General features: G+C 32.2%; 1 protein-coding gene across 1 annotated transcript; it reads left to right on the top strand.

Moving 5' to 3' along the window:
* Nucleotides 1-19,300: 19,300 nt before the first annotated feature.
* On the top strand, nucleotides 19,301-20,818 carry LOC128197455 (uncharacterized). Its single transcript, XM_052879414.1, has 2 exons — nucleotides 19,301-19,664; nucleotides 19,772-20,818. The coding sequence occupies exons 1-2, from the start codon at nucleotides 19,467-19,469 to the stop codon at nucleotides 20,258-20,260; spliced, it is 687 nt and encodes a 228-aa protein (XP_052735374.1). The 5' UTR covers nucleotides 19,301-19,466; the 3' UTR covers nucleotides 20,261-20,818.
* The last annotated feature ends 970 nt before the right edge of the window (nucleotides 20,819-21,788 follow it).

Genomic DNA, 21,788 nt, shown 5'->3' with positions numbered 1-21,788 from the left:
TCGAATCATTGCTATTTGACTCGGACCTATTCTAAAAAAGTCGAGGCATTTCGAATTGTTTGTTGACACGGACAAAGTCAAGGAAAACCTTTGAAATTCTTTCCATATTGGACCTTGGACATATCATAGTTCCGAATCGAATTTCTTTAGAAAGAAAATCTTTTGTCTCATGGTAGCCTACTCCAGTTCCCTTACGAAACTTTCGTTATTGGGTTAGCCATACACTTTACATGTTTCTAGCGATTCACATGTCATTTTCAAATGATACAAGTCTTGGATAAGAATCTACAACGCACTAGAACACCCTTGTTGACGATCCTTTACTCCGACAGCATCTAGGGTTCCTCGAACAATGTGATATCTCACACCGGGTAAATCTTTAACTCTCCCCCCTCTTACTAGGACTACAGAATGTTCTTGTAAATTATGGCCAATACCAGGTATATAAGCAGTAATTTCAAATCCAGAGGTTAAGCGTACTCTGGCAACTTTACGGCAGAGTTTGGTTTTTTGGGTGTAATAGTGGAAAAGTTGACAGATAAGTCACCCTTACTGCCACTCTACAGAACCGTACATGAGATTTTCACTTCATATGGCTCCTCGTTCAATTTTTTTTGAAGTCATTGGATCTGTTTCCTAGTTCGGTTCGAGAATCTCTCCCCTTCTTCTATTCCGTTCCGAAGAGTAACTAGGACCAATTCAGTCACGTTTTCATGTTCCAATTGAACACTTTCCTTTTTATTATTCTCAAAGAAGAATATTTTTTCTTTCTTTTTACCAAACATATGTGGATCCAATCACGATCTTCTAATTCTAATAAGAACAAGAAATCTTTCGCGATCAATCCTTTTGCCCCATTCTTCAATAATCAGAAAGATCCTTTTCAATCAAGTTTGAATTTTTTCGTTTGGAATCAGGACTCTTCTACTGCATTTTTCTTTACTTTCTTTTTTTCTTTTCTTTCATCATTCCTTAACTCCCACAAGGTTTGGTCCTGTAGAATCTGACCCATTTCATCATTGAGCGAAAAGTACGAAAAAAAGAAGATCGATTTTTCGATCAAAAGTACTATGTGAAATCCTCGGTTTTTTCCTCTTTCTCTATCCCTATCTCGTAGGTAGAGCGTTTGAATCAATAGAGAACCCTTTCTTCTGTATCTGGATGAATCGATATTATTACATTCCAATTCCTTCCCGATACCTCGGAACCGAATTGAATCCCAAATTGACGGGTTAGTGTGAGCTTATCCATGCGGTTATGCACCCTTCGAATAGGAATCTATTTTCTGAAAGATCCCAGCTTTCGTGCGTTGGTGGGTCTTCGAGATCCTTTCGATGACCTATGTTGTGTTGAAGGGATATCTATATGAAAAGACAGTTCTATTTCTATTCGATTAGTATTTTCTATTAGTATTAAATTCGTTTGAGTCAGTGATCTCGGCTCAGCTAGTCCTTTCTTTCGTGATTAATTATTGGCGCCAGTCTTACATTTTCTCTCTGTGGACCGAGGAGAAAGGGAGCTCGGCGATTCATCAAATTTGTTCACTTTTTTAGTTTTTAGAACACTTATTTTGATATTTGAATAGACATTAAATAATAAATTAATTAACAATTAAAGTGAAATTATTTTCTATAACAGATTTTAAAATATAAATTGAAAAGCCAAAAATATGTATGAAATCCTATGCATTTAAATTAGAATCCAGTAAACTGTCATACGCTATTCAAGATAATTGTTGACACTTGAAAAGGTTAGATTAATGAACAAAACTGGGTATTGTCCTTACAAGTTTATCAAAGGTTAGATGTGTTTTAGGTTTCTTTTGCACTTTTAATAATCTCATGCCGCAGATCATTACAAGAACACAAATATTTAGCATTGTTAATAAGTAAAAACCAGCGTTAAATATTCAAAATGCATTGTATTTACGTTGTATATGCGTATGAGACTCTAAATTATAGAGACTACTTTATAATTTATATTCATTGTTATATACATATACAAATTTATAATATATAAATCGATAGAGTAGATGTTAACTTAAATAAATATAAATATTAAAAATAAATAAAATTATTTTTTACTAACTTATTTATTTTTATATTTATTTAGTTAACATTAATACTAATATATATTTTTAATAACTATTTAAGATTCATTAATTTATTTATTTTAGCTAGTGTCTGTTAATATTAAATTATTTATTTTTAATATTTATTTTAATTAACATTTATTATATTTATTATAGTTACTTTTTATTTATTTATATTAATATAAATGTTTATTTATTGGAAAAGTTAAAAATATTTTTATTTTTTAAATCTTTTTTAAAAGTCAATTTTTATGTCATTTTAAAGTCAGCTTAATCAATAACCTTGCAATTTGAACCATACTAATATGTGAAAATTAAATTTATGTTTTTTTATTAGATTGGTGCGTATACAGTTTCAAAGTCCTCTTTTAATTTTATAAAGATTTTGTGTGGCTTTATAAAGGAGTACGTTACTAAAGACAACGAGGAATTAAGAAAGACAATAGATATAATTTGGCGTTCACATACAAGAACTGCAACTTTGAATAAAATTTGTGATGAAAGACTAAACAAATTTGTGTCTATTTTGATGAAGAGAACGAACATGCTTAAAGATATAAGCATGAACAATGCAAAACTTTAGAATATTTGTTTGACGTCAAAACTTACCCTTGAAGAGGGTGCGTGCACTTAGAAAATATTTTATACAAACTTGGCAAAACTACATAATTAGGTATTCATATGGAATAAAGATCCAGTGAGAATTTTTGGCTTTGAAAATTTGCAAACGGTACCCATTAAAAGTTGTTCCTTTCTGCGAAACTTATTCACTCCTTCTGCAGCTTAGCCACTCAACCAGCTAAGTGAATTAAAGTTAGAAGCAAGTATAATGTTACGAAAACTTATTCACAATGGTACCATTGGAACAATTAAATTCCCAACATTGAATACGGTAGTGTTTAAGTCTCTCTCAACTTTGATTTACTTATACTTATATCCTCTAGAATTTGCATAACTAAAATCCTTGACCATAGAAAAATGTCATTTGTCACAAGAAGTGTTCAAAAGTTTTCTATTGTATTTTCTTTTTCTTCTCATCATGTGTTCATCTATTATAGCTTTCATTGAAAAATGTCTATTAAAAATAAATAGTGTTGACTTCATGTAGAGTTGGTAGTCTTTTTAAGTGAGAAGTTAGACCCAAGTCTACAATGTTTTGCAGAGGTGATTGTGATAAAGTTTTTGGACTTTTATGATCTGAAAAAATATCAAGAACAATATATACAAGCATCAAAACACCTTATTGTACATACATTTAATATTTTGAACGTTGATAAATGATAGGTTATATTGTTTGTTCAAAACATTTTATCATTTGTCAACTCATTAATAAATATATCATTTACCAAAGAATTCAACATATAATTATGAGACGGAGTAAGACATTAGATGCTTATATTCAAAAGTTGTTTGTGATTTATAGCGTTTAGCAGACTTTCCTTAGGCTATACATTTTGTAAGACACACTTTCTTGAATAACATTGTTTGAATAAAACATCTTTTAAGCTTCAGTGTGTTAATGAACATTGAGATAAATGCTTATTTGTAAGACGTTGTTTGTAAAACGTTGTCCATTTAGACAATATGTGTTTGAAAGCGTGTTAGGACCTCGACAAGTGTACCGAATCGTATCAAGTAATAATAAATTGTAAGACCAAGTATCGTATGCCAGAAGACTCACGACACTAAACAATCGTGTGATTACTTAACTAATTAAGACCGAAAAGCTATTTTGTTGGTGTTTAAATGCAAATGCAACAAAAGAAAATATGAATGCAAATTGATCAATTGAGGTTTAACACAAAAATGAATGATGTTGATAATATGAGATGATTATGTTGTTGGGGTTTAGATTTCACTTTCCTTACTTTCATGTATATAAGAATTCATCTTCTTCATTAAATTGTTAATGTCACTTTCTAAATTACTTAGAACTCGATCCCTCGGCGTAAAAGGTCTATCCTTAATTATTAGACCACAATCCCTTGCATCCATAATAATCAATTATGCATTACGAACAGAAGCTTAAGGCAACCAAACATCCTATCCCTATCCCTATGCAATATTTCTTTTGGATGAAATTCTCCAGATCAAGGTTTCTAGGTATTTCCCAATAACAAAGAAATCTAAACATCATGTTATGAGTGATCAAAACATAACAAGCATTGAGGAAAGGAGAAAATCACTAACAATTAATGAAAGAAGCATAAAATAATTCAAATCATATTCAAAGACATGAAAGTTTAGAGGTTACATATTTCCCAACAACAAATGAGTTTAGTTCTCCGTTGTCATGGAGAACATTGGTGTACAATGGAATGAAAATGAGATAAAAACCCTAGAAAACGAAGAGGAGAGCTCCCGCATCCAAATCTGCCTCCAAAGGGTCGAAAAGTGTGTTTTTGCGCTTCAGCCGTCCAAATATGTGAACCCTAGGGCGTGCAAATCCTTAAATAGATAAAAAATATGTCCAAAGGCCCAACACACTAGCGCTCAACGCCCTTACTTAGGGCAACCGAGTGAGCTTGCAAGAGAAGTGGCGTTGAGGGCCCTAAAAGGGGCAACCAGGCGTCCTGCGGTACCTAGAGTCTAGCGCTCAACGCCCCTCAAAGGGCAAGCAGGAACTGGTGCGTGACTGTTGGCGCTGAGGGCCCTAGAAAAGGGCAACCAGGCGTGGTTGCATGAGAACCTGCGCTCAGGGCCCCAGAAAAGGGAAACTAGGCATCGTGCGACCTTCTATAGCCATCTCTTCTGGTGCTTTTTTTGTCCTTTCTGGGTTCCAAATCCCTAATACTTTAACTCCTCTTCCAAATCATTCCAATAACCTAAAAAATCAAGGGAATTAGTGATAAAAATCATCAAGTATAATATCAACTCTCTTATTCACATAATTAAACTCAAAACGAGAGATTAAGCAAGTTTCTAATAACATTTTTTAACACCTATTCTACACGTAATCAAGCTATAATAACATTTTATAGACTATATTGTCTGACAGACAAATCTTTAGAAACAACATCTAATGAAAGCAAGTGTCTTTATTACAGAATGATTTAATAGATGATATGTGTTAACAAACATCATTTTACAAGCAAGCGTCTTACTAAAAGAAGTGTTTATCTCTATGCTAACACTGAAGCTTAAAATGTATTATTCAAAACAGAGCTTACTCAAGCAAGCATTATATGAAATGTATCGTCTACAAACGTTTATCAACGTTCAAAATATTTAATGCATGTAGGACAAAGTGCTTCGATAATTGTATACATTATTCTTGATATTTGTTCAGATCACAAAAAGTACAAAGGCTTGATTAGAATCACCACACCCATGAAAAAGACATTGAGAAATATGAGGAATATTTTGGGAATGTTTCCCTTGAAGACTTCTGCTTTGACACATCGTACAAGTTATGTTTTGATAAAGAATATGACAAAGCACTGTACCTTTGCAAAGTAGACTTGAGTCTGACGTCTCACCTAAAAAGACTACCAACTCTACATAAAATCAACCTCTCTGTCTAACGGTCATAATATAGGCAACTTTTGAATGCTTATATAAGGTTGTTGTTAGTCTGCTCTTATATCGTCTGAAGCAAAATTTTCTAGAGAAAGAACCTTACCAATATCTCATATTTCATTGTATTCTTTTTATCCTCTCCTTAAGAGTTGCCAAACTACATTTGCTCATAAGTGTTGTACATTCTGAAGAGAATTAAAATACTTAGTGTCTAGGTTAGTTGAGTTATAGTGTAGTAATTTGGTTTAAAAGTTACCTTGAGATCTTTATCACAAAGTTGACTTATACTGAGTATATTGTGTTTCAATCCTTCTACAAACAGTACATCTTTAATCACCAAGGTGTTTGCACTTCTAATATCTCCTATACCAAGGATCTTTCCCGGGTTATTATCACTATATGTGACATAGCCATGTTTCTTTTTCCGGAAGTTTGTCAATTTCTTTTTGTCCCCTGTCATGTGTCTTGAACAACCATTGTCAAGATACCACATGGACTTTCTAGATTTTGAACTTATTTGGCTTTCATATATATTTTTGTTTGCCAGTAAATAAACGTTTGCTTGCTTATCAGAGTCACTAGAGCCTGATGTTGATTCATTATCATCATACCCAAGCAATGTAGGTTTTCTTTTTCGTGAAGAACTTCTTTGTATTTCTTTCTTCACCATTCTTTTGATTAGGGCACTCAACTTTCATATGTCCTTTCTCTCCGCAACCATAATAACGGTCATTTGATGAAAATTTTTTATTTTCCTTCTTCCCGCTTTTGAATCTTCTTTTACTTTAGACTTCATGAACTTGTTTAGCATTTTGATGATACGACACATATTTTCTTCATCTTCATCAAAGTCTTCATCCTTTTTTATATTCTTTCCTTTTTCAACCTCGGATTTGAAAGCTAGCGTCTTTTTCTTTCCTTTTTCTTCATCCTCATTCAATCTTCCAAGATCAAGTTCATATTCTATCAACTTACCAAGCAATGTGGCCATTGATATGGTGTTGAGATTTTGTGACTCACTTATTGCAGTCACCTTGGTTGCCAAGTCTTCTCTAAAGATTTAAGAATTTTTATATTTAACCGATCATTATCCAAAGATTTACGTAACCTGATGAGATGATTCACAATACGAGTGAAGCACTTTTGAACATAAATGATTGTCTCTCCTTGCTTCATTCAAAACATCTCATATTCCAGGATCAAGGTATTCCTTCTTGCTCTTCTTACATCATTTGTACCTTCGTGAGTGACCCTTAGCATCTTCTTTATCTCTTGAGCATTCTTGCAGGTAGAGACCCTGTAAAACTCATCAATAGTTAAAGTAGATGATATAATATTTTGAGCCCTTACATCTATTGAGTTCTTCTTCTATCATAAGCATTCCATTGGTCATGAGGTTTTGGTTTCTGAAAATTGCTAATAAATACAGTAGGAACAAAAGAACCATTTGTGACAGTTTCCCAAATCTCACCATCTACAAATTCCATAACAATTTGCATTTTGACTTTTAGAAAGCATAATTTTTACCATTAAACAAAGGAGTTCTGTTGATAGAGACACCCTCAACAAAGATTTGGTGTTGCCTCGCCATTTGAATTACTATCAAAGCAAGCTCTAATACTAATTGTCAAAGCAGTGCAGCGGAATGTATAGCGTGAACAATAAACTAAGAGGGGGCTGAATTGGTTTCTTATCGCAAACATATGTCTTTAATAATTTTCTATCAATTTTAATTTTCTTAGGAAATAATTGAACAATTTTTAAATTTTAGTTCAAAGTGCACATAACACATGTTCTGAAACAAATGTCGAAGGCATTACATAAAGAGGGGAAAAGATTTAATCAAGTACACACCGTAAACTTGATATATCATTCTGATTGGGTTTAGGATGCTAAGATGTTCAATTATTTTATTGTTAAAATGCAATTAGTTTTTCTATTTTAAACTAAAACAATCTCATACAATAATAAAAGGTACTCTATCAATCTTAGACACATTCAAGGTTATTGAAGTTTTAGGTGGTAGTATTTACGTCTTAGGATTTTTAATTATTAAGAATTTTCGTTGGTAGAAGTTTTAATTGTTGATAGTTTTCATAATTAGGCATTTATATAATTAAGAGTTTTCATAGGTCTTTTCATTATATAAGAGTTTTCATTACATAATATATTAGTTCAATAGTTTATAATATATTTTTTTTGTACATAGAATAAAGATCTCTATAATTCAATTATTACTGATAATACACATGTCATCGATAATAAAATTTTTTTTTTCCTAAATTCGTTAATAATATTTATAGACAAAAAAATTATTAACAAATTTTATATTGGTATTCTATATAAAATTAAGAATTAAGACAGATTTCACTTGTTATCAACTAATACTAATTATTGATAATATCGAATTTTTTTAAGTATAAATTAACAAACAATAAATAGGAAGAAGTACGAAAAGACTCACAAAATTAGAAAAAAAGAGAAGGAAATAAACATAAAAATAAAAGTTGATTTTTTCTTTTTTAAATTAAATATAAACTATTTATATTAATTCTATTTGATCTAACCTATTATTTCCTATGACTGATAAATTATTACTGATTATATTAACCATCAATATAAAAAATTTCATAATTACTAAATTTTCATCTTCGTAGGTGAATTATAATTATTACATTTTTTTTATTAACGATCTCTTTATATGATACCTTCATTTTCCTAATTTGTTTTCTATTAGAAATTGTAATATATATATATATATGGGTTTGCTAACGTGCGTACGTCTATTTTTCATTTGGTACATTTTAGTTATGTGTATCGGGTTTTAGTAGACAAAAATACCCTTATATATCATATATCATGGATTCTAAGTTTTAAGGTTAAGAGTATTTTAATAATTTTCATTCTCAAAACTAAAAACAAAAAAACCCAAACCCTTACTCACCTCTCTGATTCCTCTCAACCTTTTCTCTTTCATCTCTTTTACTCCAACTTTTTCTCTAGCCCCAATTGATTTTATAATGAGTTTTTCCTTGGAAAAAATCAGAAACACTCGTTGTTAAACAATTTCTTACAAAAAATGATTTTATAATGAGTTTTCATTTTATAATTTTTGTCGTATATAATTTTATCTAATTTTCAGAGGCATAATGACATCCGAAGGAATTGATAATTGGCTTGGATGAATTTTTTTAGAGATGATGATTCAACATATCACTAGTACAGAAAGAGTCTTTTAAGTCTCTCAATTTAAGTATGTTTTCAAAATAATAGACTTAATAAATGTGCGGGGGCACTTTTGTAAATAAAAGTTTATATTTTAAATCTGTTAATCTTATAACAGACTTAAATTTTTATTTTAAATCTATTTAAATACAAGCAGACATAATTTTTGTATATGTTTAGTTTTCTACCCGACTGAAGTTAACATTTAAATTTTTTTCAAATAAAATAAAACTTTAATTTTATATGAGTTAAATTTTGAATAGACTTAAATCCATCTTTAATCTACTTTTTCTTTATATCTATTTTTAACCTAATTTTTCTTCACAGAAACATCACACTTCTTTCTCCACCTTCTCCTACCTTGAGAGATCGCCGCTCCCGCTGCTCCTGCCGCTGTTGCCGTTTTAGATTTTAATCTGTGTTATAGTTATTTTTAGGGTTTTAGGGTTTCTTGGGAGTGATTACTAATTACTCCAATTTCTCTTCCTCTTTTCTAATTTGTATTACATTATGTAAAGAATGTGATTGGATTTATGGGTTCTTAGTGTATTTTTTTTATTGTTAAGATGAATTGAATTGAGAGAATGATTACTTGTATTATATTCCAATTTGATCTTTATTGTGTATGGAAATTTATATAAGAAAGATGAATTTTCTGGTGGTTGATTGAGGTGGTAATGGAATATATATTGGATTTGCAATTTTGGATGAAAAATTTAACAGAGTTAAAATTTAAGTTTGTTGCTTAATAACATATTTAAAATTTAAGTCCGTCGAATCTAAGTCTGTTCTAAAACAGATTTAAAAAGCTCAAAATAACAGACTTAAAAAGCCTATTTTGTATAATGACTCAAAGTTTTGGAGTGAGAGAGATAAAAGAGAAAGAGTTGAAAAGGGTTTGGGTTTTTTTTTTTTAGTTTTGAAAATGAAAATTATTAAAATACCCTTAATCTTAAAACTTAGAATCCATTATATACAAGGGTATTTTTCTCTACTAAAACCCCGATTTAAAATGTACCAATTGAAAAACAACCGTACGCGTTAACAAATCATATATATATATATATATATATATATATATATATATATATATATATATATATATATATATATATATATATATATATATATATATATATATATATATATAAAAGTGGCGTTACTAATTATCATGGCCTTAGAATCCGTGGTTAAATTAATATCAGCATCTTGGGATTTAAGAGTATTTATAATAACACCTAGAATTTATTCGCCATATCTTGTATAAAATATATAGTAATTTGAAAGGATCAAAGCTTTGTAATAGTTAATATATAAAAAAACAAAAACTTATCCTATAACAAGTCATTAATGTGATCACTAAGTTAAATAAAAAAACCTAAATAGAAGAGAGATCTACATCACTGGATGATCCAATTGATATTGAAAACGATATAAAGATTCCCAAATTGATTTTTTTAGTGCCAAAAGCCTAACTGAAGACTGTATTTATATTCACAAGGCAAACGTCCAAATTTACTTTCACATCATATTACAGGGCATGAATTTGAATTTAAAAATATTATTAGAAATATATTTGAACAAATTTTTAAATATTTTAAAACATAAATATTTTTTTCATAAACTAAAATTGACTAATGCATTCATTTCTAAAAGACTGTTTATATAGCTTTTCTCTTCTAAAAGTATTTATAGAACAAAATCATTCGAATATTTCATTCTTAATTCTCTAATCATTATTATGTAATTTTATTATTATCATTATAAAAGTAAATATAATAATTTTCATAATTTTATTATAACTGATTATTTCAATTTTAAAAAATAGTTAAATTTTAAAAAAAAGTAAAATAAAAATATCAATTTTAAAAAATGTTACTTACTAGATAAAATTGGTAAAATAATTATTTTATTTGAAAAATATTTATTTAAAATGTGAAAATAGAAAACGAATATCAATGCAAAAGTGGAGAAATCCCTTTTATATAATAGTATAAAAAATATATTGTATTAGCTTTATTAATACAAGTGAACGTGTATGTGTGTTTAGCATTGTGATAATAAAAAATAATAAAATTATTATTATTACTATTTTATGATTATAAAACTAAATATGGCTTATAACATCCCAATTTTTGTCACGAATTATTAAAAATTGGTAAAATTCAAAATTTATCATAGCCCGTAAACCTAGTTAAAGATAACCTTATTCAATTACATTATTTCGAATAATAAAATAACGATAAAAATACTCTAATTATATTGTCTTAACTTGTAAAACAAAATAACTTAAAATAAATCTCAAGGTTATTCTCCATCCTCTCTCGAGTCAATTACGCTTCTAAAACATCTGAAACATTATCTGCTCACGTATAACACATTATACGATCATCAACTATAATTTCAGTCACAAACACACAAACACAAACATGTATGGGGTAAGTTACCGATAAAACAATCATAACAACAAGTTACATATATATTGATTATATCAACCATAATCAAACACACAACAAGATACATATCTTCGGATTATACCTACCATAATCAAATACCCCATACATAGTAGTAATAAAAATAGGATTCTTAATCCTCTAACATAAACAATTTAATCATACTGAATTACTCAATCTTCGATCATCGATCCTTGATCTCTAACCCTTGATTTCATCACTAAGATCTTACACATAGACCTTTGGTCTATCCACTCATTAGCACCCATGCTAACTATTTACTATAACCATTATAGTAACACCACTATCAACATAACATAACCTGAAGCATCTTAAGTACTATGATCATCATCATAGATACACTACCATCATGATTATCCCAGTCATGAACAACACCATAAGCATCACTATACAATAATACAATAGTGGAAAGAGTCCATCTCATTCTTGTACCCTACCTCACTAACTGTAGTCGCTCTTACAGATGTAGCCTCCCCTACAGATCATCTCCTTCCAATGCACACAAGTCAAAAGGAAGCACTTATCCACAGATAGAACCAGTATTTACAAGGTACAACAAGTAGACTTATCCTTCACTCTCATGTTCATCAATCACCTACTCAGGTACATGCCAACACGCACTCATGCTCCACTCTCAACCACAAGTCAAACTGACCCTAAACATAACTACTAACCTTAATCTATGATTATCATCATGTTCAACAACTCCTCAAGCTTGGTTCAAATCCATTCTTCATCAAATTCGCCATTTTTCACCAAAATGCACTGTGATAATCGATTATCTCAGTGAAATTTACCGAGAAAAATCACACAGGAAGGGATAATTGTTAAGATGTCGACAAATATATCGAATCGTATCAAGTAATAATAAATGGTAAGAGCAAATATCGTTTCGCAAAGGACTCACGACACTAAACAATCATGTGATTATCCAACTAATTAGGACTTTTGAAGAACAATTTAGTGGTTTTGAATGCAAATGCTATAAAAATAAACATGAATGCAATTTTGACCAATTGAAAGAAAAACACAAAGGTGAATGGATGATGTTGAAAATATGAGATAAATATGTCGTAGGGGTTTAGATTTCACCAAGTTTCCTCTCATGCATATATGAATTCATCTTCTTCATTAATGTTAATATCACTTTCTAAATTACTTAGATGTTAATATCCCACAAGAATGATGTTGCAAATGGCGAATATGTTAATATCACTTTTGAGATTGAGGCTCCTTACTCTAGGAGAGTCAAGTTGGTGACAAGAGAATTGCTGAGATTTTGTTAGTGTCATGAAGGAAGGAGGAACGCCAATGGTAAATATCTAGATCGAGCTTAATGGTGTCAGGCTCGTGACGTTAAACAAGCGCTTATTGGGAGGCAACCCAATTTCTGACTTTTTCTTTTTAATTGATTATTTGTGTGGTTTGGATTTGATTTTGCTTTGAAGTAATGACAACATCTACTGATTGATGCTAGACAACATCTACTGAGGGATGTTAGGAGGACTCAGATGATAACATCTACTGATGGATGCTGCTATGAAGAGGATCATCTACTGAGGGATGCTACTAGATTAAGCATCCACTGATGGATGATATGTGATTAAGCGTCTACTAGTGGATGCTACTGACGACATCTACTGAGGGGTGCCGATGAAGATGAGAAAGATCAACATCTACTGATGGATGCTGATGAGAAGGATTCACATCTACTAATGGATGCTGGAAGATTCAGATGAACGCATCTACTGATGGATGCTGCTGAATCAGGATTTTTATGCTTATTTGAATTGTGTTTACATTGTTGTTATGTACTTGGTTTAATGAATTGTGCTGCAATGGTTTGGTATGATGTGATAAATTGTTGTTTGTGATGAGTAATATTCTTGTGTTTGCTCTATTGTTCTATGATGCATGTTGAGTTAATGATTGGTGAGGCTTTTAAGCATAGATGGTGGTTGCTCATAATTATTAGAAACTGATGCATGATTTCAATTGTGATTAATTTGCTAGGTAGGATGTTATTAAATTGTGGAACTTGATTGAACTTGTGAGAGGTTGGACTCCAGATTTTTTGATTGATTGAATGCTATTACTTTGGAAGCATGATTGATTTTGCCTAATTTTCTATGATTGAGCCACTTGCTTGCTTGTTACACATGATAAAGGCCATGCTTTCTTCTCCCTTAGAACCAATGTCAATAGGTGAACCTAACAAAGAACAATGTTTCTCTTTACCCTTTGAACCTTGAGCCTAAAATTGAAATTTGAAAAAACCTTTTTGAAATCCTTGCCTTGAGTTGAGTGGAGTATGTTATATGGTAATGGAGAATGGTTCAAGTTTGGGGTTGTGAGAAACCGGAAAGAACTTTGTGAAATTCATTAAAGAGCATTGAGCTAAAGCAAAAAGCAAAAGAAAAGAAAAGGTTAAGCTGAATGCAAGAAAGGTTGAGAATGAGTTCAAGATTGGTTTCTCACATAAAAGAAGAACGAGAGTTGATTGTTAATGTGAATAAATGAATTATGCACTCTCTTAACTCAAGGATTTTGTTGTCTAGAAACACCAATTTTCTTCTTAGCCCGGCCTCAATACAAGCCAAAAAAAGTCCTTGTGATGATAACTTGCTTGTAAGTGTGTTTGATATGTTGTTAAATGAAAGACAAAGTTAATTCATGTGACATTGTGATGGTAGAGTGTAAGAGTGTCATCTCAATATACACCTTTGAGTTTGAGTGAAACACTTTTGAGTGCTTGAGTGAAACACTTTTGATTGCTTGAGTGAAACATTGTCTTTGGTGAGGAATTGTTCCATGCATTGTATGATAACATTCTTGCTTAGTTGTTGATTATTCATGAGGTTTGCATCTGTTGTGTATGTCTTGATTATGCGAGCACCATAGTTGAAGCTTGATTGGCTAAAACATCATTATATCTTGACTAATCTTTCTATGATGAGTAGACATGAGTGATTTACTTGTCCTAGAGGAAAATGCTTTTTGATGTGCTTGACCATTGTAGTATGATTATTTTGTTTAAGCCAAGCTACATTTTGCTTGAGGACAAACAAAGTTTCAAGTTTGAGGTTGTGATAACAATTGAATATACTGTTATCTGTGATGTAATTTTGATACTAAATCAACCCTTTTTGACTTAGAAGCTTGCTTGAACTCATGTTTTTAGTTTAGTTTTGTGAATAAGTGAGTAGAGGATATACTTAATGATTTTATCACTAAATTTCCTTGATTTTGTCGGAAATTGGAATGATTTGAAAGAGGAGAATCAAGACCGAACGGTTCAAGAAGATACATCGAACGGCGTGATAGAGCAAAATGCAGACCGATCGGTGTAAGGAGATAGACCGAACGGTGTGATAGAAGAGACTGAAGACCGAACGGTGTGAGAAAGAAGACAATTGTCGAACGGTTTGAGAGAAAGGTTGACAAACCGAATGGTTTGAGAAAGGAGAAGCCGAATGATGTGGTAGACGATAGGCCAAACAATCAACAGTGTGAGGCCGAACGATTAAAAAAGTAAAATCGAACAGTCCATGACACTTGCTGAATGTCATTCTACACTGCATCATCGCCTAGGCGCCCCTCAAGGGCGCTGAGCGCCAGTCTTCGCGTAAATTCGCCTGATTGCCCCTTCCAGGGCGCTAAGCGCCAGTCTTCATGTGCCGCAGCACACCTGGGCGCCCCACTTAGGATGCTGAGTGCCAGCGACATGGGCTTGGACCCGTTTTCTATTATTTTTCTGATCTATTTAAGGACTTGGACATCCTAGGGATGGTATCTTTTGATGGCTTGAGCATAGAAACACATTTTTCACCCCTTGGAGGCAAATTTGGGGATGTGGGAGCTCTCCTCTTCAGTTTTAAGGGTTTTTCTATCCCTTCCATTCCATTGTTCATCTAGTTTCTCCATGATAATGGAGAACTAAACCTTATTTGTTGTTAGGGAAGATGTAACCTCTGAACTCTCATGTATTTGAATTGATTCTTATTTATTTATGCTTCTTTCATCAAGTGTTAGGGTTATTCTTCTTTGCTCTATGCTTGTTATGTTTAACTCATTCATGACATGATTATTGATTTTCGTGATATGGACACATACAGGGAAACCTAGATCTGGAGAATTGCTACCAAAAGCAATATTGCCTAGGGATGGGGATAAGAGGTTTGGTCGTCTTAAGCTTCTAATCGTAATGCAAAATTAATTATTAGGAATGCAAGGGATTGTGGTCTAGTAATTAAGGATAGGCTTTCTTCGTCGAGGGATCGGGTTTTAAGTACTTTAGAAAGTGACCTTAACAATTGAATGAAGAAGATGAATTCATATATGCATAAGAGTAAACTAGGTGAAATCTAAACCCCAACAACATACTCATCTCATATTTTCAACTTCATCCATTCATTCTTGTGTTTAGCCTCAATTGATCAATTTGCATTCATATTTACTTTCTTGTTTTGCATTCAAAAACCCTAAAATTGTTCTTCAAAATCTTAATTAGTTAAGTAATTACATTACTGTCTAGTGTCGTGAGTCTCTTGGAAAACGATACTTGGTCTTACCATTTATTATTACTTGATACGATTCGGTACACTTGTCGACATCTTAACACCTTCTTAGCTTTATTTTCTTCTACAATACCAACCTAGCTTTGTTGAAGATGGACAACCTGTCAGATGCTATCCTTGGGATGAACCTTATAAGGTTGGCTGCTATCCAACCAAATATATCAATATTATTTGCCAAGACATGGCCTATACACTTCTCTTCTTCTTCATCTACCATCACTCCTATCATAAGGCATTGGCCTTCCGATACACTTTTCTCCAACAAGTTAAATTCTAGCATCCCCACCTATCTTAGGATCGAGGTCTTCCCCTTTAATGATCAAATTACCTATATTTTCCCTTCAACAATGTTTGTAGTAAGTAGTGGGATGGGGAGTCGAAACTTTCAATGTAGACCTCTTATGTCGTCTTCTGGTCTCCAAGGACCATGATGAATTCACTAACGAGGAGGGGAACTTCATGGTGAGATGGGGAGTGGAAACAATCGCCGAGTAGGTTGAGCAATGGTCGTCCTAGCAGGATGTTATAAGATGTGTTTTCATTTATCATCAAGTACTAAACAAGTATGGTCTTTGTCAGGTTTCCCTCTCTAAAGGTGGTTCATAGATCGATAATCCTTGGTGTTGACTCCCTCCCAAGAGAAGCCAAATTCAAGCTCGTCATACGGGGTCATAACTATAACACCCCTATTTAGAATGCCACGTTTAAGAAAAAAAAAACGTTATTTGATTAAAATAAATACAACTCTGATACCATCACAATATATTGAAATATTTAAAATCCTTATTATGTCATTGTAAAATTAATTAAAACTCGTGGAAATAATAACAATTTCAATACAGCTCGAAATATCATACTAAAATTCCTCAACATAATTTATTTAAAAGAAATAAAGTTTGAAAACCCCGAAAATAATTCCCCACTCTCCTATCGATCTACACCGCATCAACATCATCAACAATATCCTCTATACCATCATTTGCTTCCGTATAAATATGATCATCACAAATGGAAACCATCACCGCAAATGCAAGGGTGAACTAACATCATCAATATCCAAAAACACATATAATAGTACAATTATTATAATACAATTATCTAATAATGTAAAAGTGATAACGATGTCATTCACGCGATCAAATTACTAAACTATGTCAACTTTAGTATTGCTAAGATAGTAGCCAACAAAATAGAAAGGATAAATTCAACCTTAAGTCCTCTCCTAACGAATATGCAATTGATTCTTAACAAATTAGTTCTTATAAAAACTATACAGAAGGGTTAGAAAATAAAAAAAAATAAAGAATATAAGGATCAATAAATTATTAAAGAACAAAATAACAAAAGATAGAAACAAATAAATTTATAAAAAGATTTAAAGACATAAAATCAATGATAAAGAAAATAGGTTGATTTCACTGCCTTTTCAAAATAGCATTCATCATTGGTTATCTAAAGATTATTGTTCAATTAATTATTATCTTAGATTTTCAAATTAATCAATGTAAAATCTCAATTAATTTGTTCGCCTTCTCACTCTTAACTAAAGTACACTCTCAATTAAAAGCAAGGACTTTGTAGATTAATCATAGTAAATTTAACCAAAGTACATTCTCAATTAAATATTACTATATCTAATCATGTATATTCTTTTACCTCTTATATCAAGTAAAAAGCTAATTAACCAAAGTACATTCTTGATTAATTCTTGTTAAAGTTTTTATCACTAATCAAAGTACATTCTCAATTATTGGAAAAAACCATTCAATCATATGAAAGTTTCTAACTTTAATCAAACTAAATTCTCAATTAAAAATAAAAAACCTTAGACTCATATAATTGATATGTTATCTAGATTTAACACCATGCTAACTTGCTATAATATAAAAATCATTACTTTTACTTGATTAAAAAGCAAAAGACATGGACAAAAATAAATCATAACAAGAATAAAAAGGAACAAGCAAATGTATTCATCAAACCTCAAAATTCAATTAAAAAATTACAGCAAAATCAACCCAAGAGGCTTAACACTCCATGGAATGTATAAATAACATGAAAACAGAAAAAGAGAGGGTGGAGAACATGAGATAAGAGAGAGAGGATGAAATTTGAACCCTTAAAGGGTTCCTAAGCTCCCCCAATGTGTTTCTTTAAGTCTCTTTTTATAGAAATTGAATTGGCTTTGTTTCAGGCTATTCTATTGTTGTGATCTTGTTTATCACACCTCCACACTTATCCTTTGGCATTCCTAGATAAAACTGAGTAATTTCAAAACTTTATTCTGGGTTAATATTCATATCAACATTAAAACAAAAGGAAAAAAACTTCACTGGAAACTAATCAACTTTCTAAATCAAGTTGCCATGAATCATGTGAATGGGAAAATTCTATTTTTAGCACATGAGTTAATCTTTTGAATTTACTAGGTAATCTAATATGAAAGAGATCACGCAAGTTAAAATGTATATTCTCTCACCATGCTCTCTTAAGGTTTTAGTCTTGTGTTTGCACTCAAAATACTTAAGTAAGTAAGCACTACGATAACTTAGCAAGATTCTAATATTCACATACTTTTGGAAAATATGAATTCAAAGATCATGAGGACTTTTCAAAGATTGTAATTGTCGAGATTTTTTATAAGGGGAGCACTGGTTTAGCCAAACCTTACAATCTCAAAGAACTTCTGGTTTTTGATGATGACAACATTATTAATAACAACATGTGTTGTTTATATGTTACATGTTCATAACTTTCATGTTTATGATTATTTGAGAACATGTTTGTGTTGATTCTATCATTGCTGCAATTCACTGTGTTTTACATGAGATCTTACCTGTGAATACATGACATATATTTGAGAAAAGGAAAACCATATGCACTTTTGTTGAACTTATAATATGTGGCAAAACAACAGTTTTAAGTCGACTTCATTATGAAGTAAGTCGATTAAAACTCGTGGTTTTGCACAAACTTTTTCAAAGTGTGCTGTGAGAATTTTTGAAGAGAAAGTTTTTCAAAACTTTGTTTAACTGTGTTGTATAGTCGATTACATGCAACCTGCATTCGACTAAGTCTGTTACAGTTTTGAAAATCTATTAATGCTTGAATTAAATGTTACAACGACTATATTTTTAAATAGGCTTAAATGCTTACTTCGTTCCCATATTAAGAGGTGAATTTCTATTTAGTACCCAGTTTTAAAAGTGTAGACATTGCGTCCTAAAGTTGTTAAAATTATTTGAAGGAAGTCATCTCCGTTAAGCAAACGGTGTTAACTTCATCTGACATGGAACACTTTTTCCCCATCCTCTCTCCTCTGTTTTTCTGTAACACCTAGCTTTTTCTCCTTTTTTTCTCTTCTCTGTTCTCTCTCTCCTCACTCTGTGGAGCTGCAAAGGGGAGCTGGATTCTTTATCCTGGCAAAGAAATAACATGCTAGTACAAGATTCCAATGCATATTCAGGGGAAAAAGTCCGGTCTACTATGCCTTTAACAATTCAAATTCCCTCTGCCCAAGGGTTGCTAAATAGAAAATGACTGGAAGAGGGACTTCATCTTTCTCTAAACAATTATTTAATGGATGCACATGTTTACAGCAAAAAGTGTATCCATCAAATTGAAAGTCATCTACCTTTCTCAATGCCTTTTCAAGATGGAACCTCCAAAGTACCGCAACTTAAGTGGAAAGACAGTGATAATAATGTCTTTGGAGGGCAAAGCATTTCTTCCGAGAACCCAACCAATGCTCTTTCGGGAAAAGCAGTTCATTGCGAAGTAAGTGCCCAGAAATCCCCTTGCAATGGCTTTTTATTTTTATCAATTGCGAACCATTTTGGCTTCTCAAAGTTTAAACTTTCTGTGAATATAATTTATTTTTTTAGGAAATTAATGGTTCAAGAAACACACAACAGACTATCGAAGTTGTGGACCAACTAGGTTTTGTGAAAGGATACAGTGAACAAACACTGGAGGTGTCCGAGCAGGGAATGCTAGATGATATACCCATGGAAATTGTGGAACTCTTGGCGAAGAATCAGTATGAGAGGTGTATTCCTGATGTAGAAAATAGAAGCTCCATGTTAGAAAAACCCTCTCTTGGAAGGAAAAGACAGATTGCAGGTGGCTCCACTGTACACAAAAAAGGGGAGATGAGCTTGTTGAAATATGGCAAAAAGGAGAAACCTGAGGGAAAACATAAGAAAAACAACATGATCATAAGAGGAGAGAATTTAAAGCCTAGCAAAAGAAAGCCTGTTCATTACTTTACTCCATTTGATGGAAACAATTTGAGTATGAATAATCTCTGCCCTCCTCAACCCCCTTTGGGTTTGACGTTTCCCAGTCCCAAAAGAAGCCATCAGGTGGATTAGAGTTTTCAGCTATTGGTTCCAATCAGCTTGGTAGTTCTCAAAATTGCAGGTTGAATGGGAGTTTTGAAGAACGTGGATCCCCTAATGCGACTTTTCAAGCCCCTGGGGATGTAGCTTACACAAGAATATCTTACATCAGGATGATGAAGCTTCTCGCATCTAGGCATCCTTGACTTCAAATCATATTTCCCCAGGATATGATTTACCCAAGAGGGTTATTTCTTCTCAGCATCCTAACAGTAACATGAACATAACTTCTCTCTAATCTGGTGCATTTCACAAGCAAAACACGACGAGGGATACTGATCTTAAGTACATGAATCTGAATCCTGTTGGACTAGAAAAGCTTAGTAGGAATACAGGTTTTGAAACCTTCAGCAGAATGGAGAATATTCATTTCCTTGCAAACATAGTGGAATGGACCCTCATCAAAATTTCAGGGGATCTCTTGATATGTATTATAATGATACAATACCAGCCATGCATTTCCAATGGTGGCGGAATGAGGAGAGAGGAGAGAAAAGAGAGAGAAAAGAGAAAAAGTTGGGTGTTAAAGAAAAGCAGAGGAGAAAGAGGGAAAAAAGTGCTCCACGTCAAATGAAGTTAACGTCGTTGTTGTCAATTTAACGGAGAGGACTTTATTCAAACAATTTTAATAACTTTAAGACACAATGTCTACACTTTTAAAACCAAGTACTAAATAGAAATTCACCTCTTAACATGCGGACGAAGTAAGCATTTAAGCCTTTTAAATATGTTGACCAAGCATTTATTGTGATTCGATTACATCAATTGTCCATTCAATTAACTGCATTTATTGCTACTAACTGTTTTAACTGTTTTGTTATATTCGACTACATTAGTAGCAAAGTCGATTAAAATGCGTCAGAGTTGTGAATTGCTATAAATTGACGCGAATTTGATTTCTTAAAGAACTTTTGTGATTCTAACGATTTGATCGATTTCTTTCAGATTATTGATCTCTTGCAGAAAGTGTGAAAGCTCCAAGAATTCATCAAGAAGACCGTGGTGTTCATCTTTGGTGATTGCTTGACGAGCAATAATCTGTGTGCTCTTACTGTCTGATCAATCTGCACTTGAGGTGTCTATTTCGTGATCAGTTTCTATCAATCTTGTGAAGATTGGAGTTGCCTGTTGTGATTACAAGAAGAGAACGTGCGACGTTCTGGAATTTGAGGATTGGTCAAAGTGATTAAAGACTGCAAGAGAGGGGACATCTTGTTGTTGCCTATATTTTGATTAGAGGGTTAAAAAGGTGTTTTATATTTTTGACGTGGATGTCGCTATAAAAGCCTTGTTGTAAAAACCTTGATCATTATAGTGCATTTGCTTCCTATGGTGGAAGGACACTAGATGTAGGCTTGGCCGAACCAGTATAAAAACTCAATGTTTGATCTTTCTATCCCTACTCTGTTACATTCAGTAGACTTTGTATTTTACTCATTCGATTATATTCCACTGCACTACAAAGTCTTTTTCCTTATGTTTCAAGAAAGCTTTTAAAGGC

The sequence above is a fragment of the Vigna angularis genome, chromosome 6 (assembly GCF_016808095.1).
Source record: "Vigna angularis cultivar LongXiaoDou No.4 chromosome 6, ASM1680809v1, whole genome shotgun sequence".
Lineage (NCBI taxonomy): Eukaryota > Viridiplantae > Streptophyta > Magnoliopsida > Fabales > Fabaceae > Vigna > Vigna angularis.
This window is presented reverse-complemented; position numbering and strand designations above follow the sequence as displayed.